The sequence below is a fragment of the Chelmon rostratus genome, chromosome 21, assembly GCF_017976325.1.
Source record: "Chelmon rostratus isolate fCheRos1 chromosome 21, fCheRos1.pri, whole genome shotgun sequence".
Lineage (NCBI taxonomy): Eukaryota > Metazoa > Chordata > Actinopteri > Chaetodontiformes > Chaetodontidae > Chelmon > Chelmon rostratus.
Genome location: NC_055678.1, coordinates 1,425,012 through 1,449,974, shown reverse-complemented (window position 1 = coordinate 1,449,974; position 24,963 = coordinate 1,425,012). Strand labels below are relative to the sequence as shown.

The following is a 24,963-nucleotide window of genomic DNA, read 5'->3' as shown; positions in this document are numbered from 1 at the left end:
CTGCTCGCTCTCATGCTGCTAGCTAGCTGTTAGCAGATGTATTTGTCACCATATCACCTGCTCTGTAAGTCAGGGATAATGTCTATAACGTCAAATGTGTGTGTCCGTGTCGGTGTAGCTTAACGTGAAAGTATTCAGTGAGGAAATTTGCTCGGTATGACCGGTTTTCACACACGGGGAGACTGGAACTCACCTGCCGGGGAGACGGAGCATCAGACGTCAAAATGCGGAAATGTCGAAGTTGGGCAGTTTGAATGAGAGCAGCTGGATGTCAGTGAGGAGGAAGAGTTTCGATTAAATCCGACCGGAGAGAGTGAGCGACAGCACACCGAGCGATGAAGGTCCCGGTGAGCGGTGAAAAAATCCACAGTGAGGTCCGGGAAGGAGCACACGGCGGGCTGCTCTGCGGGGCTGCTCTGCGGGGTCCGCCGCTGCTCTCCGGCCTGTTCAAACCGAACACAACCGAACACTACCGAACACTACGGGGTCTCCGACGGGACCGCACCACCCCCACGGGTTTACCGGCCGTCAGCGCTGAATATCCAAACAGAAACAGCTCGTTTGCTTTGTTTTCAGCTCAAAACCGTCCGTGTTGCACCGCTGTGACGGACTGCCTGCTGCTGGAGCTGCTGAATCATCCACACACACACACACACATACACACACACACACACACACACACGTGCGTGCACGCGGACATCACTTGCGCGAGGCACAGCTGACGCTGACGTCATCTGCCCACTGTAAACATAACCCTTTCCTCACCAGACTCATAAAAACAGCTCACATGGAATATTAAAAACATGTTTCTATAAGAACTGCGATGATAAAGTAGTGACTTTTAGAAAGCAGCATCAAACTACACTGTCAAATACTTTGTATTAATTATACTAAATATAACTTAAGCAAAAGTATGCATGTAGAATCAGGAAAATGTACTTGAGGTATTCAAAGTAAAAGTATTGTGTGCCGTAAAATATCCCCTATGACTGTTATAAATATCAAATCATTCGATTATCTTGACTCATGCATTCATGTAAAAGTAGGATTTTACTGCTGCAGTTGGTTTTTGATGCAACTAATGATCACGATTTTCTACATCAGAGGGTCCTCTCCAGTGCAGGCGCGCGCGCACACACACACAGACACACACACGCACACACCTGCGCAGACTCAGATCACAGCGCCCCCTGTCGCACGACTGAGGAGTCGTCTGCAGAGACCGCAGGGCGGAGGTGCGCTCGATTTTTCTATTCAAACGGCACGATTGAGCGGGGTTTCCCAGAGAGCTTAAAATATAATAATAAATGAGTTGAATTGTTTTGTTATAAAGTTTCTTCTCACGAATGGGTATTTTTTTTGAGTTTGAGTTTGAGTGCTTGATAACTATGTGTAAGAATTTCACTTATCTACTGAATAAAAACATATTTTATCACAAGGTGAATTATATAGACTATTAACCCCTGTTTTGTTAACAATGGCTTAAAAGTTACATATAGTGCAAGATAGTAATAATTTAGCCTTATTGGCCACATCACATAATATTATTATTATTATTATCATTGTTGTTATTATTATTATTAATTCAAAGAGTTCAATGATGAAGACCACAACGTTACATATATTTCCTCATTATTGCACATTAAGTCCAGCAGGTCAGAGAGTTGTGATGACAGTAATCCACAGAGACAGAGAGCAGCTTTAAATGAACAGAGGTGAACTGCAGGCCGGAGCCACCTGAGCTGCTGGAGCTTCTGCACGACTCTGTGCATGAAGTGGGAGCCTTAACCCTCCCTTTGCCTCCAACAGGGCTTCATGTTTTATATGTGAATAATGTTCGTAGACAAAACTATATATTTGCAGTATATATTTCTGATTTTGTTTGCCAAAGGTCATCTGGTTGTGTTACTGTGGAATTCTTATCAATGAACTTATTAACCTCCAACAACAGAAACCCAAATAGATTTTTCTGGGATTTGGACCCCAAACTGAAGTAATGTGACATTTTCTGTAAGCAAACAAACAATTCTTATAAAATTAAGCATCAAGCTGATGAAGACCCAGCAGCCCTGCAGCTCCACCCGCTCTGGCGGTGCCAGGCAGACAAATGAAGCCATCCTTTGTGCTCTTTCTGCGGGAGGGGGGGCTGTTGCGTACGAAGGTCCTCCTCCCTCCGTCCGCAGGTTCGTCTCATCTCTGTACATCAGAGCCTTTCTAGCGGTTTTTCACATCTCCGAATCAACCTTCAGCCGCGCGCGAGGGGCCGCGAGGAGGAGGAGGAGGAGGATGCTGCAGGAGCGGAGTGTGCGTGCCTGGCAGCCGGGGATGATTTCATAAACAGCCGGAATATCCGCGTCCGAGCGCGGCAGGGTGTCACAGTGTGTCTGCGGTGCTCCACAGTGAGTCCACTCAGGCCTTTTATTGTCATCAGGCCTTATTATTATTATTATTATTATGATTTATTCCTCCAGAATCACTGCAGTTTCCTCCTGACAGTGCTAAAGGGGTTTTAATACGTAACGTTAAATGGTTTCTGGTCTTTTCTTCATCTCCTGTGCGGTCACAACGCTCCTGCAGTGGGCAGCTGTATTATATTTACAGCTGTATTATATTTACAGCTGTATTATATTTACAGCTGTGTTATATTTACAGCTTGCAGCGCCTGTTTGGTTCATATGATGCTTTTCCACCTCTCAGCCTGCTGCTATGTACAAAGCCTGGATTCCTCTCACTGTACATGTTATTGTGCTTAATGGTATTTCTCTGTGAAATATCAATAATATCTGCGGTGGAAGTATTCTTCATTTCAGTATTTCTATTTGATGCTACTTTGTGCTTGAATCTTGAACTCTGCTACATTTCAAAGGGGAAAACATTATTTATTACTTTAATATTTCATTTATGTTTCGTCTCTAATTGAGTCGTGTGCAGTAAGAATAATTAAGATTGTTTTCAGTTCAAAACATTTAAAAAGAAGTCTGACAGATTTTTCAATTGTTTTCACAAAGACATTTTTGGAAAATAGGATTATTTGGTTTCTTGCTGAGATGCTCTGATTAATGTCACTCTCATATCTGTACATTACAGCCAGCAGGTGGCTAGCTTAGCTTAGCATAAATACTAAAGACAGAGAGAATTGAGCATATTTCCAAACTGTGAAATTATTCTTTTCATATATGAGTTACCTTACAGTAACTCTGGAGGTTTTGGGATGCTGAGCCAGAATCACGGAGGGGCCAGTCTAGCAGAGAGCTGAGTGGTAGGGTGGAAGACAGACTGGCAAACGCTGGGTGAAGCAGGCAGACAGACAGGCAGGCAGGCAGGCAGGCAGGCAGACAGGCAGGCAGGCAGGCAGGCAGGCAGACAGACAGACAGGCAGACAGAGAGCACAGACAGCTGATGAACCTTGGTGGCGACCTGAACGATCTGGTGATGACTGGCTGAGGAATCAGAGTGGATCCTGCAGAGCTGATGGGATGCAGGTGAACGGCTGAGAGCAGGTTTTTAGGCTGAACAGTGGCCACGCCCACAACAAGGACACACCCACAGAGTGGGAGCAGACAGGAGACATAAGGAATAACTGGAGGCACAAAAACCATCCAGGGACCAGGGAGGGGTGTCAGGAAACCCCTTTCCGTGGTCTTAAAGTAAAACCAAATCTAAAATCAACTCTTATATCTTGTTTTAAATATCAGTAGATCTCCTGAATCCTTTAATCTCTCTTTAATTTATGCACAATGACATTTTGATATTTGTGTGTGGACTTACTGTGTCTGTGTTGCTCATTAGTGACCTTTGTTATCTTAATGACCATGACCTCTGTATGAGTCCATGTTTCCTGTCTCTCTGCAGGGTACCGTGGTTCATCCCCCTGCATGGCCTCAGTAGCTGCAGGGTTCTGGGGTTCAGCCGCCTGTTGCTCGCACTCCAAACTCTCCAGAACCAGCAGTCTGAAACCGGGACGAGGCCGATCGCCACCGTCCATGTCGTCCGGCCGGAGATGTTCTGGGGTGTCCGGGATCGGGGGTGGGGCCGTGTCCCCGGGGCCCGTGCTGGCAGAGGTGGTGGAACTCGGCCTGGGGTCGGCCACAGGCGAGGCCAGCAGGGAGCTGTTCGAGGCCTGTCGGAGCGGAGACCTGGAGCGTGTTCGGAAACTGGTGTCGGCCGAGAACGTTAACGGCCGGGACACAGCGGGGAGGAAGTCGACACCTCTGCACTTTGCTGCAGGTGAGACACACATCAGGCGGGAAACTTCTGACAAATCTTTACTAAAACTGTTGTATACATGCCGCGGTGCAGGCAAACTACAGAATAAAAGCCATCTGTGATCTGGACAAGAGTAAAAACTTTGGTTGTATGCTGACGATATCCTCCTCTGCATACCAAATATCTTTTCTATATGAGCATTCATGTTTCAAGGAGTTAGATAAACATACATTTGTATACAGTCCTGATGTTTGCTGTAAGTGTTTCTCCATCTTGATGATAGTGGTTTAATGTCTCTGGTGCTTTCTCCCTGTGAAGCCTCATTAGCTGCTGCTGCTTTACTGGACATTTACTGAATAATTTATCGTGATCGAACAGAGTGAGACACAGAGACGTCTGAGCGTTCGGACTGTATGTGAATAATAAACTACAGGGCCCATGAATGATTTCCCTCCTCTTCAGGTTTCGGTCGTAGAGATGTGGTGGACTTCCTCCTTCAGAACGGAGCCAACGTCCACGCCAGAGACGACGGGGGGCTCATATCGCTCCACAACGCTTGCTCCTTCGGCCATGCTGACGTACAGTACCCCACCTCCGGCCTCCACCTGTAAAACTGTGGGTTTTTCTGCCAACAAAGACCTTCATCGTACTGTGTCCTGTGTTTTTTGTGTAGGTGGTGAGTCTGCTGCTTCACCACGGGGCGGACGCCAACGCCAGAGACAACTGGAACTACACTCCACTTCACGAGGCAGCTATCAAGGGCAAGATTGACGTGTGTATAGGTACAAACACGCTCCATACATGCACATGCATGAATGCAAAAGCACCACAGCCTCAAAACTGTTCTGAAGTTCTGATTCTACAACGGGCGAAAACTGTTAGCGTAAAAGAAAAGCTGAGTCAGAGCTGTTTGGGAACTTCTGCTGTGGGCTCAGACAGCGTTACGTAAATGTGATGGCGGCTCAGTCGTTGATACTCCGTCCAATCCGTGAGGCGAAAGTTCATTCAAATGTCGTTGAGAGGCAGCTGCACCTGAATCTTGATCCTTATGTGTGTTTTGTCGTGGACATCGTGGATGCTCATGTATGTCTAAACAGACTGAACAGCAGCAGTATGCATTTCATGTTTGTGTGTGTGTGTGTGTGTGTGTGTGTACGTAGTGTTGCTGCGGCACGGCGCCGAGCCGACCATCAGGAACACAGATGGTCGAACCGCTCTGGATCTGGCTGAACCGTCAGCCAAAGCAGTTCTAACAGGTGATAACAGACCTCAGGTAGAAGAGCACACCTGTACGCAGCTTTTAGCTTCACGTGTTATCACACAGTTTACAGAATGAATTCTGGTGGCGGTGGTTCTTGACACTTATATACTAAGTTTACTTTATATTAGATGTTTAACATTGACATTAAAAAACAGGGAAGGACAAACCTTTCTGACAATGATTGACACACCTGAAGCAACAGAAAGCTTCCACCAGAGGCTGTGAGCGTCTGTCCCCGTAGATAGAATCAGCAGTAGCAGCATTAGCTGCTAACACTAGCGGTACTTGTCTTGCGATATTTATTTTCTCCTCATTCTGCTTTGAGCACATCCTGGTTCAGTTTGAAACCCAGTCAAGAAAAGATATCAGCTTTGATGATGAAGAGCAACCTGTCTGAAACGTGCTGATGAAGATGCTTTTTTTTTTCAGGTGAATACAGAAAAGATGAGCTTCTGGAAAGTGCAAGGTACGGTCGTGTTCATTTCTGCCAGCAGCTATGTTGAAGCCTGAACGGTTCAGTCCATTAATCCATTGGTCCATCAAAAGAAAATCAATTTTGATCACAAATGAATCATTTTGTTGTCATTTTTCGAACAAAAGCTTCTGTATGTGAGGACCTGCTGTTTGCTGTTGTCTTCGCCTCTTCATACAAACAGTTTAAACAACCCAACTACAGATTAATGAAAGTCATCACTAGTGACAGTGCAGCCCTAGACGTTATTAATTAAGTCCTGCGGTGGTTGATCCGACATGACGCTGACATCCCAACAGGAGCGGGAACGAAGAGAAGCTGATGGCTCTGCTGACGCCGCTCAACGTCAACTGTCACGCCAGCGATGGACGAAAGGTCAGCAGTGGTTCTGTCTTTTCTTGGTGATATCTTTGAGCTGTTTTGACCTGAGGATCACAGCTCCAGGGCCAGTTTTGGGCCCGGTCTGTGGTGTCGGTGTGGTAACATGTCGTAACCAGAGGAGCTGGGGGTCGGCTGCTGTTGTGAAGCAGTTTGGGTTTCCTTCCTGTTAATTAACTGGCTTGTTGGCTCGCTGTTTCAGTCGACGCCGTTACACCTGGCAGCCGGATACAACCGCGTCAAGACCGTCCAACTGTTACTGCAGCACGGCGCTGATGTGCACGCCAAGGACAAGGGGTGAGACAGCGTGTGTGTGTGATTTTTGTAAGCCTCTGAGAGCTGCAGTCATAAAGGAAAAAGACAGATTCATATACGTTTGGTGACCATTGCTGTGTTTGTATCTGAGTTTAAGTACTCAAAGCAGTATTAGTATTATCAGTAGTATGTGGTGTACTGTGTGTCTCAGGGATCTGGTTCCTCTTCATAACGCCTGTTCATACGGTCACTACGAGGTCACTGAGCTGCTGGTGAAGGTCAGTTATCTTTGGTTCATATTCTGCATATATGTTTGCACTTTATCTGGTACTTCATGGTGTAAATTTACTGTATTTCTGTTGACTTTGTATGTACATGACCATTTGCAGGTCTGTCCATCCTGTTTTATTTATTTTCTCCTGTTGAAGGTTTTTTTTTTTTTTTGGGGGGGGGGGGGGGGGGGGGTCATGGGGGGGTGTTTCCTGATCACTCTGAGTCCAACTGCTGATTTCTGTAACTTGTGGTGTTTGTCGTATCAGTTTCTGTTCATGTCTCTGCTGCGTTAGCATTAGCATTAGCTGTAATGCGTCTGTGGGAGAGTGAGCAGGAAGTCTAATATCAATCAGATCAAATTACAAAAACTGGATCACATCTTTTCCTTGTGTGCAGTGGTGAAATGCAACTAAGTACATTTACAAAGTAATGTGCTTAAAACAGCTTTGAGCTACTTGTACTTTACTTCAGTATTTCTATTTCATGCTACTTTATACTTCTGCTCCATGAAGATGTTGTACTTTTACTGCACTACTTTGCAAATTCAGATTATTAATACAACCAATTCCAAAAAATCTGGACACAATGAAAATTTGATTTCATTAAAATCTTATTTGTAGAACTTTAATTACGTCATTCAGGTGCATGGTGATGAATAATGTGCACCACCAGCAGGTCGAAGTCACGCACACATGAAGGTGGAGCTAAAAGGAAAGCTGAGTGTTGGAGCTGTAGCTGGTCGACAGGTTTGAAGTTTCCTGTCTTTAAACTCAGACGTCTTCCTGTCTGTGTCCCTGTGTCCAGCATGGAGCCTGTGTGAACGCCATGGACCTGTGGCAGTTCACGCCTCTTCATGAAGCCGCTTCCAAGAACCGAGTTGAGGTACAGTACAATGCTTTTCTAATTCGCACTTCACCTCGGCTGATTATAACGAGAGCAGTGACGAACTGCAGCCTGAGCAGCAGTCTGAGCAGCAGGGGGCGCTGGAGCTGTTTTCAGCAGGAGTCTTCTGAGCAGACATCAGGGTCTGACTGATAGATAGACCATTACACACAGTGAAATAAGTGAAAAAAAATGTAAAGAACAACAACTATAAAGAACAAACTATACATAATAAAATATCAAAATAGCGAGCAGTAAAAAATTATATACATAATAATGGCATGTGGCAGGAAAGATTTCCTGTATCTGTCCCTTCGACAGCGGAGCTGTAGCAGCCTGTGGGAGAAGGTGCTCCGCTGTCTGTCCACTGTGTGATGGAGAGGCTGCTGATCATTGTCCATGATGGATAGCAGTTTATTCAGCGTCCTCCTCTCCACCACAGTCTCAAAAGACTCAAGTCTGAGTCCAAGTACAGAGCCAGCCTTCTTGATGATCTTATCAAGTCTGTTGGTGTCGCTGGCTCTGATGCTGCTGCCCCAACATGATGCCTGCAGTAATGTTTTGTTCATGCTAATTCGACCTGCAGCACAGTTAATAACGCGCACTCGTTATCGTTCTGAGCTTTTCAGAGACTTCACTTCTCCCAGTTAAGTTTCTCTGCACCTTCTCTGTGGAGATTTGTGGACAGATGTGGACAGTTTTAGGTTAAAATGTTTGCCCATAAATCCTATTTTAAAGATGTTCATTCTGTAAAATCAGAGTTTCTCCAGCTTTAGTGGAATAAAAAGTACAATAGTGATGTCCAGTAGCTTCAAAGGAAAGTACAATCACCTCAAAATGATGTGTATGTGCAGCACTTGAGTAAATATACTTCTCGGCACTGGATCTCATGGATTCGTTGCTACTGACTGAAATAAAGACGAAGAACGTGAAGCTGATGTTGAACGTTTGGTCAGAAGATTCATCATCATGTTTTGTGATCAGTTTTTGTTGCTCATGTTTCAACAACTTTTAACATTCAGCTTTGATTTATTCTGTTAAATTTAAAAAGATTTTTTTTGTTTTGTAGAAAAGTATGTTTATATTTCTCAAAGCACCAAAGCTGGACCTCTCAGACCCTTTAAACAGAGCCCAGCTGTGCTGACGGTGGAAAAGGCAGCGTTAATACAAAACCAGACTCAGTAATCCTGTGAAGTTCTTGTGTTGCTACGTCCAGCCTGTATGCACTCACCGTACCTGTCTGTTTGTGTACAGGTGTGTTCCCTCCTGCTGAGCTCTGGAGCCGACCCCACCTTCCTCAACTGTCACAATAAAAGCTCCATCGACCTCGCCCCCACACCGCTGCTGAAAGAACGGCTGGCCTGTACGTTGCTCTCTGCGTTCTGCAGCTCAGTCGCTGTGTGTCAGGGATGGAAACAGAGACAGATATGAACAGATAACACAGAAAAACGACACGTTCCTGCAGTAATATTCTCCCTCCCCCTCCCCTGACCTGTCAACCCATTCACACAATCAGGATTCATGGACATAAATCTGTTTAGAAATGATAAAAAAAGGCACTCATAACATTTTCGTGATCAAAGTAATTCAGGTGCTCGTTGTCTGTACAGCGTGAACAGGAAGTGCTACCAGGCGAAGCAGCAGGACGTTTCATGATCTAGATGTAAACAAATACGCTTCAGGCTAAAAAGGTTTAGATAGTTTTAGGTTCCTAATTTGGTTTAATTTGGTTCATGCTCAATAAATTGGTGTGTGACTCAGTTGGATCTTTGACAGATGAGTTCAGAGGTCACAGCCTGCTGCAGGCAGCCAGGGAGGCCGACGTGGTCCGAGTCAAGAAGCATCTGAGCCTGGAGACCATCAACTTCAAACACCCCCACACTCAGGAGACCGCGCTGGTAAGAAGCTGCATTCTCTGCACGATGAAGAAAGAGCGAAATTAAAGTTATCTTCTCACCACTTTTTACATTTTGAGACTGTGAAGAATCAAAACACAAATGTTCGTATTTCTGCAGCACTGTGCGTCTGCCTCTGCAAACCTGAAGAGGAAACAAGTGTGTGAACTTCTACTGAGGAAGGGAGCCAACGTCAACGACAAGACTAGGGAGTGAGTCCCGAGTCTGTCCCGAGTGTGTCTGAGTCTGTTGTGATGTCACAATGTTCCTGTTGTGATGTCACCATGTTTCCTGTTGTGATGTCACCATGTTCCTGTTGTGATGTCACCATGTTTCCTGTTGTGATGTCACTATGTTTCTGAGCCTGTTGTGATGTCATGTTTCCTGTTGTGATGTCACCATGTTTCCTGTTGTGATGTCACTATGTTTCTGAGCCTGTTGTGATGTCACTGTTTCCTGTTGTGACGTCACTATGTTTCTGAGCCTGTTGTGATGTCACCATGTTTCCTGTTGTGATGTCACCATGTTTCTGAATCTGTTGTGATGTCACCATGTTTCCTGTTGTGATGTCATTGTGTTTCCTGTTGTGATGTCACTATGTTTCCTGTTGTGATGTCACTATGTTTCTGAGCCTGTTGTGATGTCACCATGTTTCCTGTTGTGATGTCACCATGTTTCCTGTTGTGATGTCACCATGTTTCCTGTTGTGATGTCACCATGTTTCCTGTTGTGATGTCACTATGTTTCCTGTTGTGACGTCACTATGTTTCTGAGCCTGTTGTGATGTCACCATGTTTCCTGTTGTGATGTCACCATGTTTCCTGTTGTGATGTCACCATGTTTCCTGTTGTGATGTCACCATGTTTCCTGTGCTCCCTCAGCCTGATGACTCCCCTCCACCTGGCATCAGAAAAAGCACACAACGACGTCATCGAGTTGTTAGTCAAACATGAAGCCAAGGTCAGCAGCTGCAACATGTTCAGTTCTCTTCTCTTCAGTGTTTAATGCTTCTAACCTTTAACATGTGGCCGCTAGTCTGGCTCACCTCCTCTACCTCCTTCCAGGTGAACGCGGTGGATCGCCTCGGCCAGACGGCGCTGCATCGAGCCGCTCGCTGCGGCCACCTGCAGACCTGCAGACTGCTGCTGAGCGCCGGCTGCGACCCGCTGCTCACGTCGCTGCAGGGGTTCTCACCCTCACAGCTGGGCAACGAGAGCGTGCAGGAGATCCTGCGAGGTGCGCCGGTGATGGCATGTTAGACGTGACTCCAGTGAAAACCAGCAGCTCCCTCCCAGATCATCATGATCAGGAGCATTTAGCATTGAGACCTACAGCCTGTTTATCTTTGATGCTCCTGTGACTGACAGTTGCCATCACGTGGTTTCAGCTGTGATGATTGTTTTTTGGTTTTTCATCCGTGTGCGTCTCAGCAGAAGGAGTTCTGATTGGGAACTCTGAAGTCGATCGACAGCTGCTGGAAGCCTCCAAAACAGGAGATCTGGAAACTGTCAAGGTATTCTACGTTTACAGCTATTTAACCAATTCATTGATTTAATTTAGATAATGTCAAAGTTGGCTAGTTTACCTCTTAGCTTAACTCCACTAGTAAACAGACCCCAAAAGAAAAGGATTACCTGAAAATATATTATGCAACAACTGCATCAGTTTATGTTGAAGCCTTGTGTTGTGGAGCTTTAAGACCTCTTTCAAGACATCTTGACTCGTCATAGAGGGAAAGCCACAGGTGTAGTAACATTAAGGACTGAATATTATGATTAAACTGAGAGAATCTCTCATTCACCTTTCTGATGAATGTTGCTGCAACTCCTTAAAAAATACTTTCATACTCAACAAGAGAAGCAAATAAATCAGGAGCTTCACAGTTACTGTCTGACTTCTGCAGCTTGTTCAGTTCGTTCTTTCCTCGGCCCCTCTGCGTAGAAACTCTGTACGATGCAGAACATGAACTGCAGGGACGTGGAGGGTCGACAGTCCACGCCGCTGCACTTCGCGGCCGGCTACAACCGGCTGGCCGTCGTCCAGTTCCTGCTGCAGCACGGAGCCGACGTGCACGCCAAGGACAAAGGGTGAGGGGGTGTCTATCTCATTAGCTTCTTCTTTATGAGGTTGTGAGAAATGTAGGGCATCTTCATCACTAACTCTTGAATATGATGAATGTGATGATGACAGCGTGCAGTAAAATGCTTCGTAGCCATGATCCAAAGGTGTGCTTCCTTCCTCTTTTAAATGCATCAAATTCAAATCGATTTACTACATTTTAGCAAGAAAGCTACAGAGAGAGAGAAATAGTCACAGAGAATAAACATCGTTCAGAGCAGAGGTCCACTGACACTCACTGACCGTCTCTGTCAGAGGTCTGGTTCCTCTCCATAACGCCTGCTCATACGGTCACTATGAGGTCGCCGAGCTGTTGGTCCTTCACGGTGCTGTGGTCAACGTGGCTGACCTCTGGAAGTTCACACCGCTGCATGAAGCTGCCGCCAAGGGCAAATACGACATCTGTAAACTCCTGCTGCAGGTACACACACACACACACACACACACACACACACACACACACACAGTGACACGGGCCTGTTATTGGAGTTCAGCCAGGACATACGAGGGTTTGTTATGTCATTTCCAGCACGGTGCCGATCCGACCCGGAGGAACCGGGACGGTAACACCCCTCTGGATCTGGTGAAGGATGCCGACACGGACATCCAGGACCTGCTGAGGGGCGACGCCGCCCTGCTGGACGCCGCCAAGAAGGGCTGCCTGGCCCGAGTGAAGAAACTCTGCACGCGTGACAACGTCAACTGCAGAGACACACAGGGGAGACACTCCACACCTCTACACCTGGCTGGTACAGAACACACACACACCTGAGACATCACAACTACATGTCCCACCCTGAACAATGGAAGTTTAACCTTGATGCTAAAAGCTAGCCTTCGCTCTGAAGTGTGTGTGTGCTCAAGTACGATCTTTTTGGGCCAGACTGAGGTCTAGACCTGAACTGAATTCTCCGTACGTGTGTGTGTGTGTGTGTGTGTGTGTGTGTGTGTGTGTGTGTGTCACAGCGGGCTATAATAACCTGGAGGTGGCGGAGTACCTGCTGCAGCACGGAGCTGAGGTCAACTCTCAAGATAAAGGAGGACTCATTCCTCTGCACAATGCTGCCTCCTACGGGGTGAGGAGGGGATCTCTCTCTCTCTCTCTCTCACACACACACACACACACACACACACACATTATGTTCTTTACAATCTCCAGGAAAAGCTTGTATGTATGAAATCAGACTCCAGAGTGTCAGCTGACATTCAACTGACTGTGACTTAAAGAGATGAATCGACTCTGACACACACACACACACACACACACACACACACACACACGGTCATAATGTCCTCTGATTGATGAGCTGCTGATTGAAGAGACAAAAAGTGGACACTGACACACACCCGTGATGAGGAGTCATCATCCTGTATTCATCCGTCTCCTCCACCTCTTTATCTCTCTCTCAGCTCATCAGTGTTTCCATTCGCTCTCTCATTGTTCACATTATTTTCAGTGCAGCTGCAGTTTGGCTCTTTTCTCACCTGTCTGCCTGCACAGGTGGGAGGAGAGGGATGAACAGGTGGGAGGCTCATTCAAATGAGGCGGCACACAGAGAGTTGTTTGACAGTAGACGTCTCAGAACAGCGTCTGTTTCTGGACCAACAGGAGCAAACTAAATACTCGCCATGTGCAGAAATAACAGAATAATAATGAAGTGGTCCGCTGCGCTGTGATCTGCAAATCTGCTACCACTGTATACGTCCGGATATATTTCCAGAACTATTAGAATTCACGTTTGGATGTGAGTAAAACTGTAATCAGTTGCTTGATCTGTGTTTGTTTTCATTTCCATAGCCACACCTTAGTTTGAGGGGGAAAAAAGCGTAGTTCCAGTTGTACCAGTTCTCCCATCAAACGACGAGAAATCCATGAGACTGGTACTGTGAATGTGGATTGTGATGTCATTCCTACAATCTGCAATTGTAGAATTCATCACAATTGAACTTTACTACTATTTACTGGATTTACTCCACCAAGGCCATATGCTCCATCTCGCAAAATTAACAAAAGTGAAATATAATTAATGTTTCTGCTCTAAAATTTAATGGGCTCCTTGGTTCAAACTACAAACTTCCACCAAGTTTCATGAAAATTGGTCACCGGTCGATGTGTTTAAATCTGGAGGGTCAGTAAATCAGTGGCACTGATCTCCAAATGGATCTGAGTGTTTCTTCCAGTCTCTGTTGTCCACAGCTGAAAAGTTTCTGCTTCAGTTTCTTTAATCTCTGCACAACAAACAACACCAGGCTGCTGCAGAGTGACCACACACGCTGTCAACGTGGAGATGTCACATGATCGGCGCTCATCTCTACCCGGAGCTTCACACGGCTGCAGACTCTTCGTCCTCTTTGTTTTAATTTTTTCAGTTTGATTGAATCCAGCAGTCAAAGACCTTCAGAAACGTGACTGACTTTTATTTCAGAGCCGTTCATCGTCTTGTCTTGTTGTGATCTTCCAGCACGTAGACGTGGCCGCCCTGCTCATCAAGTTCGACGCCTGCGTCAACGCCACCGATAAGTGGGCGTTCACGCCGCTGCACGAGGCCTCTCAGAAGGGCCGGACGCAGCTGTGTGCCCTCCTATTGGCTCACGGTGCAGACCCCACCCTCCGAAACCAGGAGGGACAGTCGCCGCTGGACCTGGTCACGGTGCGTCTCACGCTGATTTAAAGGGACCACTCAAAATTAGAGCATTACTTCGGGGTCTTTTATTTTGTCTTCTTCTTTTCCTCTCACTTCCTCTTCTTCCTGTCTTATTTTAGCTTCATCTTCCTCATTTCTTCACCTTTTCTAGTTATTCTCCACCTCTTCTGCATCCTTCTCCATCCTCTTCATCCCTTTCTACCCTCCTCTTCTCTTCAACCTCCTCTTTCTTTTATCTTCATCTGCTTGTCGTCTCATCTTTCTCTTCTTCCTCCTTTTCCATTTTTTCTCTTTCTTCTGTCCTCTTCTTTCTTCCCCAACCTCTCCCTTCTCCTTTCTCCTCGTCTCCTCCTCATCGTTATTTCCTCTTCCTTCTTCGCCACCTCATTTTGCTTTTTTGAGTAAATAACAAGTTTTTGAAAATGAAAAAACTCACATTTCCTCTCTACTCTCTTCTTCATCTTGTCTTTCTGTCCTGCTCTCCTCTTCCTCATTTTCTCCTTCTATCTGCCTCTTTCTTCCTCCCCTGCCCTCTGTTTGCTCCTCCACTTCTTCCTCCACGTTCTTCCTGCTACTTTTGCCTTAATCTTCTTCCTCTTCACACTGTTCTTCTCTTCCTCCTTCTCTTCTCCACCTCTTTCTTTATCCCGCCCTCCATCTTCTTGTGTTCCTCTTCCTCCTCCTCCTCCTGCAGGCTGATGATGTTCGGGCTTTGTTAACAGCAGCCATGCCTCCCTCTGCTCTCCCCGGCTGTTATAAACCTCAGGTCATCAGCGTGGCGGCCTCTGGCGCTCCACCTGTCGCCGTCGTCCCACCTCTTCTCTCCTCCTCCTCTTCCTCCCCCTCCTCTGGTCTTGACACCACAATGGCAGCCACGACCAACAGCAACACCACCGCTGTCTCTAAAGCTTCAAACTCCTCATCTTCGCCGCCGCCATCATCTTCATCGTCCTCTACGTTTCCTGAGATGTCTGCGCTGCTGCCGGTGGCCGAGGGCTCATCGGGCGCTGAGAAGAAAGAGGAAGGTGAGAAAGTTAGAATAAAACACGAGTCCACAAGCAGAAACTACTTTCCAAAACGAGCCATGTGACAGCTACCAGAATGATTCACATGTGATTTCTGATCTGCGTGAATTTAAGTTACAGTTCAGGTAAACAAAACTACGCGGTTAAAAGAGTATTTCACCAATTTTTAACATAATATGATCAGACTCATGATGGACAGCACAAAGAAAAAGGGTCAGAATCGCTGCAGCAGAACCAGAAATATCATCTGTTGCACACATTCTTCTTCCTTGTCAACACTTGCCGCCTACATTACCCACAATGCAACTCCACCACTGACAGTGTGCTCAGAGGTTTAGGTGTGCTGTGCTAGTAGCAGCTAATATAGCCTTGGCTCACTTCCATTTTCACTTTCATTTAGCCGATGAAAACGATGGCAGACTGTGGATTATCTGAGAATTTACAGAACATGAGTTAGTTCCTTTTAACCACGATCACCTTTTTTTTGCTAAACTTGACTCAAATTCAGTTTGAGTCTAGTCTTAGAAAGCACTTCTGCATATGTGAAAAAAAGTTGCTTAAAGTCTGATAAATGTCCTCGAGTGATATCACTTGAGTCAGCTGTTTTTGTGCAGTTGGAAAGAAGTGATCTGACCAGACCTCTGCAGCTGCTCCTCATCTCTGCTGCAGGTTACAGGCTGCATTAACCGCTATTAGCATAGCTTACCTGAATTTCAATATGAACCAGTCGAATTGCATTGTGGGTAATGCAGGTGCCAGGTTTTGAAAGGAAGACGATATCTCTGGATCTCCTTTGTCTAGTGTGACGCTAACTTGGTTCTGTCACTTCTGCCTCTCCTAGTTTCCAAGGTCCAGAATGAACTTTTATCTTGTTGTCCAGTCTTGTCCAGTCACCCTGTGGAGTTTTGACCTCTGCGCCCACTATGGAACGTTTTCTTTGTATTGTTGGTCACACACCAACAACTGAAGCAATGCACCTTTAAAACTTTCTATCATGACGTGATCACATAAAACCTGTGTGTGTGTGTGTGTGTGTGTGTGTGTGTGTAGTGGCTGACCTCAGTATCTCTCAGTTCTTGAAGAATCTCGGACTGGAGCATCTTCTGGAGATCTTTGACAGAGAGCAGGTGAGACCATCGGTGCAGTGTTTGTGGTCGACATACAGTAACAGTTCCTGTTCATGGGTCATACAACATGATCATTAAGGCTAATGGTGCTGTCACACTACTTACTGTAACATGGTCCTCCTGTGATGACCACAGCCCAGAAAATAAACAGATCTGACAGAATTATGCAGTTTGTAGTCTTTTCAGTCACCTTCTTTGCATCATTTCTTACATTCAGGAAGATACTGCAGAGGTACAAACGGACAACAAGTCTGAAGCCCATTTCACAAAAGTGATGTGTGAAATCTGTCAACATGAGCGACAGGAAATGATGTCAGACCTCTGATTGGCTGATGTCAGAGCAGTGAGTGAGAAGTGACACGTGAAGCAGTAAATGTTGTATTTATAGAGAAGATACTGCGTGTCAAAAATAACTGTAATACAGGTCAAACTGAACCTGTGACCAGACATTAAAGCTGCATTCACTGATACTGTGGCCACCAGGGGGCAGCAGAACAAGCTGTGAACACAACAAGTTAAGATTAATGTGTGTGTGTGTGTGTGTGTGTGTGTGTGTGTGTGTGTGTGTGTGTGTGTGTAGATCACTCTGGATGTGCTGGTGGAGATGGGTCACCGCGAGCTGAAGGAGATCGGCATCAACGCCTACGGACACAGACACAAGATCATCAAAGGAGTGGAGAGGCTCATCAGCGGGCCGCAGAGTGAGGACACACACACCTGAGGACACACTGTCAAACACACCACACACACCTAAAGACACACTGTCAAACACACCACACACACCTGAGGACACACTGTCAAACACACCACACACACCTAAAGACACACTGTCAAACACACCACACACACACCTAAGGACACACTGTCAAACACACCACACACACCTAAAGACACACTGTCAAACACACCACACACACCTGAGGACACACTGTCAAACACACCACACACACAAACACACACACCTAAAGACACGCTCTCAAACACACCACACACACACACACACACACACACACCTAAAGACACGCTCTCAAACACACCACACACACACACACACACCTAAAGACACGCTCTCAAACACACAACGCACACACTTAAACACACTATATATTAATCATGGAATTTTTTTCATCAAATGCCAGAAAAGATTTGGAACGCAATATGTGATATAGTCTTGATTTGTGTGTGTGTGTGTGTGCGTGTGTGTGTGTGTGTGTGTGTGTGTGTGTGCCAGGTCTGAACCCCTACCTGACGTTAAATACAGCCAACAGCGGAACGATCTTGATCGACCTCTCAGCCGATGACAAAGAGTTCCAGTCGGTGGAGGAGGAGGTACAGGTTTATGTTTACTATTCCTACAGATAATAGAAGAAGAAGAAGAAGAATGAAAACAAGAAGAATCAAAACTACATTTTGTGTGTGATTTTTGTGTGTGTGTCGTGCTGAGGCCGTGTCGTTGGAGCAGAACGTTGATGTTTATGTGAGAAGACAGAGATTTATCAGCTGGTAGAGATTTAGTTGTACTGTTTACATCGAGGCAGTTGTGTTCTGCAGTGGTTTAATACATAAAAACTGACTCACTAGTTTGCTTTGAAAAATCTCTTCCATTTTGCACCTCTTGAAATTATTTGTTGAAGTTTGGTTGCAAAAACCAACAAGCTGGCAACAATGTCCGCTTTGCTCCAGGTGGAGTAGCCACCTCAGGACTTCTACCTGGCGGAAGTCGTCACTGTATTACTGGGAGATTGTGACTGGTTAGTTTTAATGTCACTCCAAACTGCAGTTGTTTTTACTGGCAAGGCAGCCTACAAAACTATAGTGGGACCACCAATCAATGCTATGATGGTGATTAAAATAATGAAGACAATGATATTCCTCAGCAAAATGAATGTCAGAGTTTGAGTGGTTGTCCTGCTTTCTTCTTCTTGTGGTTTATCACATGACCCTCAGATTTAACCAATGAAAACATTGTTTTTGTTAATCAGATGCAGAGTACCATCAGGGAGCACCGGGACGGCGGCCATGCTGGAGGAGTCTTCAATAGATACACGCTGGTCAAGGTAGCGTGTGCTGTTTGATTCAAACTTACTTATTGACTTACTTCAACTTATTGACTACCTCTGCCTGTCCTTATGTTGACCTCTGCCTGACCTTATGTTGACCTCTGCCTGTCCTTATGTTGACCTCTGCCTGACCTTATGTTGACCTCTGCCTGACATCCAGTTGACCTCTGTCTGACATCCAGTTGACCTCTGTCTGACCTTATGTTGACCTCTGCCTGACATACAGTTGACCTCTGTCTGACCTTATGTTGACCTCTGTCTGACCTTATGTTGACCTCTGCCTGACATACAGTTGACCTCTGCCTGACATCCAGTTGACCTCTGCCTGTCCTTATGTTCACCTCTGCCTGACATACAGTTGACCTCTGTCTGACCTTATGTTGACCTCTGTCTGACCTTATGTTGACCTCTGTCTGACCTCTTGTGTTTCAGATCCAGAAGGTCTGCAACAAGAAGCTGTGGGAGAGATACACCCACCGCAGGAAGGAGGTTTCAGAGGAAAACCACAACCACTCCAACGAACGCATGCTCTTCCATGGTCAGAATATAAACAGCATTAATTATTAATTATTAACAGTTAATAATTAATTAAAACAGAAGTAATAACAGATGGAACAGTACACGTTGCAGAAGTACTAATATGCAGTTGGAAAAGATGCACTAATAGTAGCCAGTAGATAACAATCATAGTAATTAGCGACAAAGCACATAACACATGTAACAGTCATTGTTGTAGTGGCAGTAATAAGGCAACAGCAATAGTAGTAGTATTTGTAGCGGTTGTAGTACTAGAAAGAGCAGTGAAGCAGTACTACTACTAGTACCAGCAGCAGCAGTCGTAGTAGTAGCAGTAGAGGCAGCTGTAGGAGCAGTAATAGAAGCAGTGGTAGTTGCAGTAGAACAGTAGCAGCGATGGAAATACTAAAAGCAGCAGCGATGACACAGGTAGTAATAGCGATAATAATCATAGCAGTAGTAGTAACAGTTGTAATAGTAGTAATTGTAGTTATAAATTACTGTTTGTATTGATCTTACTGTGACTGTTCCCTCTCAGGCTCGCCGTTCGTCAACGCCATCATCCATAAAGGTTTTGACGAGCGCCACGCCTACATCGGCGGGATGTTCGGTGCTGGCATCTACTTCGCCGAGAACTCATCAAAAAGCAACCAGTACGTTTACGGGATCGGAGGAGGAACGGGCTGCCCGCTGCACAAAGACCGCTCCTGCTACGTCTGCCACAGGTGCGAGTTACCTGCGTAGATCAGAAACTGACCGTTCAGTGCAGCCCTCCCTGAAGTGGTGCAGTCGTAGCCTCAGCAGCGTCAGCAGCTTATGTTACAATGCCGGGCTAACTAGCTTAATACTTGTAGTAAAAACAAATGGTAATAAAATAACCATAATAAAATGGTTACTTCCATGGTCAAGAGTTAGCATATCATTAGATAGCTCTATCATTTTGTGGGACTACAGATTGAACTAAAAAAGGGCCATCCAGGCTAATTCATTCACTTCCTGCCATTCCTGGATGATGCTAACCCTGTATCGGAGTTTAGTTTAGCGTTAGCCAAAACCCTTTTTCATGGCTCAGTCAACACCAGACATTAAAAAAATAAACTGGAGACAGTGTTTCTAACCAATTCAAACTTACCTAGCTAAATTAGCTCGCTACTTACGGCTAATAAAATCCGCTAGCAACAGCATTCAGCCACAGGTGTTACTGTAAACTGCTTGCTGCGCCACACACTTTACAGGTGTAGAAGCAGTAACTATGGGGGGCGGGGCTTAGCAAACAGTCAGGTAAGCTTGGGACAAAATCTTTTAAAGGGAATGTTCTGTAAAATTTGCCGTAACACAATTAATGTTAGCTCGTGTTCTGACGAGCTGTAGTTTGAAGATTAAATGAAATCTTCAGGTGCTGAGTGAATTACGTGTTTTTGTCAGAAAGCCTGTTCTTCATGTCTGTACTTCCTGTGTTTTTTGCCCCTCGCAGGCACCTGTTGTTCTGCAGGGTGACTCTGGGGAAGTCCTTCCTGCAGTTCAGTGCCATGAAGATGGCTCACTCCCCGCCGGGTCACCACTCTGTCACCGGCAGGCCGAGCGTTAACGGCCTCGCGCTGGCCGAGTACGTCATCTACAGAGGAGAGCAGGTCAGCACGCCTCCAATCAAACACGTTTCTAATCGATGCATTTCCACTGTCCCTGCCTCCTCGCTCCTGACCTTTCAGTCATGTCGTGTCTGTTCTCAGATACCTTTGACGTAGCTGTTATTTGTCTGCAGTGCTGCTGATTAATAAATCGGTTAATTCAGGAAGCATTTCTGTAACTTGCTCTGAATATAATTTTCTCTGCAAACCAAACACAAATTGTAAACGTGGTGATGCTCGCAGAGGAAAAAACTTTGAACCTTTGAACCTGCTCGCTTAACAACAAAAGTACAGCTGACCTGCGACTGAATAACCAGCAAAGTGGAAGCAACAAGAAATAGATGGTAAATGAAAAAGGTAATGCAGCATTTACTTTGGATCGATGAAAGAATTACGAATATCAAGAAGAAATATTTTGTGTTTTAATGTGAAACATCCAGATGCCACACATGTGGAAACACTGAGCGATAAAGCGTCTTTGAAGGGCAGAGTGGTCTCCGACATAAAAGAGCAGGACGGCAGTGATTGTATACATGAAGAGCGCGGTTTGTGCTCAGATGATTGGACGTGTGATGTCTTCTGCTAAAACCAATAGCTGTTCATAAAGTGGCACTTCACAATCCAGCATGAACAGATGTCCACTCGAGCAATCAGCAGTGCTATTAGTGTGTGAAATTACTTGTGGTGGTCGTCTTTAAAGCGGATAGCTGAAGAGCAGCAGGACTGAAGAGACGAAGAGGAGCTGGGAGCATTATAGCAGAGCTGTCATGTCATATTATCACATTTTCTGTCCTTCGATATTCTGTCTTTTCCTGCAAGTTTAAACCCTGAAAGTGATTCTGCAGGTTAGAAGGTCTCAATCAGATCACTGTCGCCCCAGATGATTGGATCTTATATCTGTTTGCATGTTGTGCCATGTGCTGCAGGTGAGCAGCTACGTAGCCTGCAGACTGGTGTTAGCAGTGCACTTTTCCTTGCTGAATGTTTGTTTGATGGCTTCCTCACCTACCTCAGGTGTTCATGTTTATAAGTTGTAAGAAGGATGTTTTATCATCAGAAGAGTTCATGTGGACCGTCTGCGGCTCTTGTGTGACCATTAGGGCTTCATGCAAGAGTTAATTAACTGTACAGAAATAAGGTCTCCATCTATGGAGACAGATACCAGAATGGTATTCAATGGAATTCATTCAAAACTAGGGGGCGCTGTTCCTTCTGGTTTCTGATTTTGTTCTCAAAGGAGAAGTGATTTACAGAGCAGACACGTTGATGTAGCAGAACAAAGAGCAAACTGATTCAATTTCATTTTTGAAGTGAAATGTGAATATGAAGCTACAGATAGCAGCAGGTTAGCTGCAAGTTCTTCTTGATATTTTCAAATCAATCATCCAACAGTTGAGATATTTTATTATCACTTTTTTGTTCTGTTTCTGTTTGTACTGTGTACTGAGATCAAGCATAATATATATGTGGGAAGCTGCCATTGTTGTTATTTATTGATTAAGTGACCAAAGTGAAACCAAACAGCTCACAGCAAACCTGGAGGGTCTTGATAAAACTTGGTAGAAACAGCAACATATCTGTTGGGACAGAAAAGGGGGGTTATTTAAAAAGGCCATCAGTGTAGTAGTTTTCTTTATTACATTTTTTCTATTTAACCTTTATTTAAAAGATTGAAAGTATTACACATTTTACACAGCGTCAGCAGAGTTAGGGTCTCTGAGTCTCTGTTGTTACTGGGTGTCAGTGAACGCCTCTCTGCTGCCCACAGGCCTATCCAGAGTACCTGATCACTTACCAGATCATGAAGCCTGATGAGTCTGCAGACGGATGAGGAGGAAGATGAAGCGTAGGAGGAAACTACGAAGAGATGCAGACGAGGAGCGCTCATCTTCTCCTCGGTTCAGTTGAGCCTTTGCATTACTAACTGCATGCACAAAAAAACTTTATTTATACAATGTATAAAACATGTAGGTTTTTATCAGATGCCTGTTTTTTTGCTGTTTTTTCTATTCTTTGTTTTATGCACTTTATTAACCATGGGTTGTATCATGATGTGACGTGACTGTTGATCTTGTCCTCCGTTAAACCGTATCGTCCAGTGATTCAGGGTAGAAGCACTTTTAGAAGGGATGTTTCACTTCCATCACATCGGTGTCACACAGAATAGCGTCGCCAAAGCTTCGGCGTCGTCAGCTTGAAATCAGGGCGCCATCCCAACCAGTGAAAAACACACCTGCACGACCCACCTCTGGACACGCTGGACTGCCGTTGGTTGCCTCAGTACCTGGAGGCTTTACAAAGGTGTGAAAATTTGAATTTACCTCCTATGCTTTAATGTAATTTATGAACTGAAGGATGACGTCATTCTTAAACTGAGGTGACGTGAAAGTGATTAAAACTGCAGTGAAAACACTGACGCTCGCTGTTCAGCACGAGACACACTGATGTTTCTGAAATGATTCATCCCTTCTGAAGAGTGAATGGATGCTAAGACAAACATTTCCAAAAACAGCTCTACGTGTTGCCTGGCAACATCCTAACGAGGTGAAGTATTCATCTTATTTGAAGTGAAGACATTGTGTATACTCATTTTTTGTACAAGCATGTTTAGTAACATTTATAATGTGAAAAATATCTCTTTCCTGCGGCAGTCTGCGGAGCGGGTTTTCTCTCTCAGTTCATGTTTTCTGAATCAGCCTTAATGAGAAGCCGTCTCTGATTGGGTTGTGTGGTGATCAGCCACTTACACAATATGAGAAAACCTGATTTTTTTTTTACCAACAGCGTAAACCTCTATTGAACAAGTACAAATGCACAAACATGTTTATTTTTCCACTGCAGAGGTGTCCATGCTGCACCCACCGGCCCAGCCTGGTTCCAGACCTCTGAACTACATCTCTTGTTCAGTGAAAACAGGTCTGTTGATGTGCTCACTGACTGCTGTCAATCAGAATTAAATTTCTGTGCCAGAGCCACAGAACTGGCGACGAGTGTGGATGAGGATGCTGCTGCTTGACTTCCAAAAATAAAATCTGAAAAATCTGAAATCAACATATTTCTTTGACAAACGACTGATTGGTTTGGGCAAAATGATATCAAACACCCTCCCACACAAAAAACAGCCACCATGATGCTTGACTGAATAGTTGTTCAATTGGCTCAGCATGGCTAACAAAATCTCCACTGATCAACCAGATAGAAATCATCAAGCAGGTGTTTTGTTGTTCACCTTGTGTGCTATGCTAGTAGGGTGCATTGACTCCCATTAGCTGCAGAAACTGGACCCAGCAGCATTAAAGAACTCATCAACAAGAAGCTAAAGGCGTCATTTTTAGAGAATAAAATGTATAATAACAAATGAAACTGAGAGATTTGTAGTAAGGGAGTTTTCTTATTTCTAATGTGAAAGTTCTTGCCATCTTCCCTTCGAAGCTGCATTTAGCCGCCTCTGAGCTAATGCTGCATTCATGCAATGTAGGCAGAATGGGAAGAACTGCAAAACAGGCTGTTCCCAGTCCTGATACCTCTGACTCTGCTGGTAGCTACGGTCTGAACAACATGGCGCGCTAATATGCTATCTTACCGACGTCTTTGCTAAATTCACACAGTTGCGATGAAGTCGTTGGACCTGAAGTTGGAGGATAATTCAGTGACGGATCAGTCAATACAGTAAGTGATTCACTTAGAGCTCAGAATATCGTGATAATTTGTGTTAATATTCACTGACTGATCTTCGCTGCTGGTTGAAGAGTTATTTGCCCTCATAAATCATTAGTGACTGACATGCATGTAAAATATGTTGATGTAGGAGTTGCAGTCTGGACAGCTGGGAGACAGTTTTTCCTGTTGCAGCCTTTCTGTCTCTGGCACAGCAGACAGCAGTTATAGTCGTGATTTTCCTTCTCTCCTGTAGCGACATAGTGACAAAGCTCATGTGGTACACAGTTCTCATGTCTAAATGAATGACAAGTTAACCAAGATCTGTCACATACTGTTTCATACTACAAAGTACTCTTCAGCTGTCGAATGAGTACCTCTGTGCACATCCCCACCCTCTCCTTTGACTGCGGGGTGGGTGAAGCATGGTAACTGTGCAGTGCCAAAGCCGGAAGCCAAACACAAACCCGATTTAAAACAGTTTGGTTTTCTTTGTGCATTCTCGCGCTCGAGTCTTGTAGTCAGACTGTAAAAGAAAAAGTGAGGAGGAAAACCTAAAAAAATG

The 24,963-nt window shown here is 45.1% G+C and overlaps 2 protein-coding genes across 2 annotated transcripts in view; one reads left to right on the top strand and one right to left on the bottom strand.

Annotated features, from left to right (window-relative positions):
- LOC121624828 (serine-rich coiled-coil domain-containing protein 2-like) overlaps nt 1-584 on the bottom strand; it is a 55,915-nt gene extending 55,331 nt beyond the window's left edge. Inside the window, exon 1 of the mRNA XM_041962750.1 lies at nt 194-584. The gene's annotated coding sequence lies outside the window, so the exon portion shown is untranslated. The remainder of the gene's footprint in view (nt 1-193) is intronic.
- Nucleotides 336-22,572, top strand: LOC121625236 (poly [ADP-ribose] polymerase tankyrase-2-like). The gene is made up of 31 exons (XM_041963317.1): nt 336-516; nt 3,853-4,227; nt 4,669-4,784; nt 4,880-4,988; nt 5,367-5,462; nt 5,897-5,933; nt 6,239-6,314; nt 6,520-6,614; nt 6,784-6,850; nt 7,650-7,727; nt 8,982-9,090; nt 9,504-9,625; nt 9,743-9,834; nt 10,504-10,582; nt 10,687-10,858; nt 11,056-11,135; nt 11,564-11,709; nt 11,996-12,161; nt 12,270-12,489; nt 12,707-12,816; nt 14,203-14,391; nt 15,080-15,236; nt 15,294-15,410; nt 16,461-16,537; nt 17,118-17,238; nt 17,769-17,866; nt 18,520-18,594; nt 19,030-19,135; nt 19,652-19,838; nt 20,588-20,744; nt 22,510-22,572. The coding sequence occupies exons 1-31, from the start codon at nt 336-338 to the stop codon at nt 22,570-22,572; spliced, it is 3,873 nt and encodes a 1,290-aa protein (XP_041819251.1).
- Nucleotides 22,573-24,963: the final 2,391 nt, after the last annotated feature.

Excerpts from the sequence above, each read along its gene's own strand:
- LOC121625236 (XM_041963317.1), top strand. The coding sequence starts at position 336 with ATGAAGGTCCCGGTGAGCGGTGAAAAAATCCACAGTGAGGTCCGGGAA. Across the intron at positions 14,392-15,079 it reads CGCCGCTGGACCTGGTCACG|GCTGATGATGTTCGGGCTTT; the intron begins GTGCGTCTCACG and ends CTCCTCCTGCAG. Across the intron at positions 18,595-19,029 it reads ATAGATACACGCTGGTCAAG|ATCCAGAAGGTCTGCAACAA; the intron begins GTAGCGTGTGCT and ends CTTGTGTTTCAG.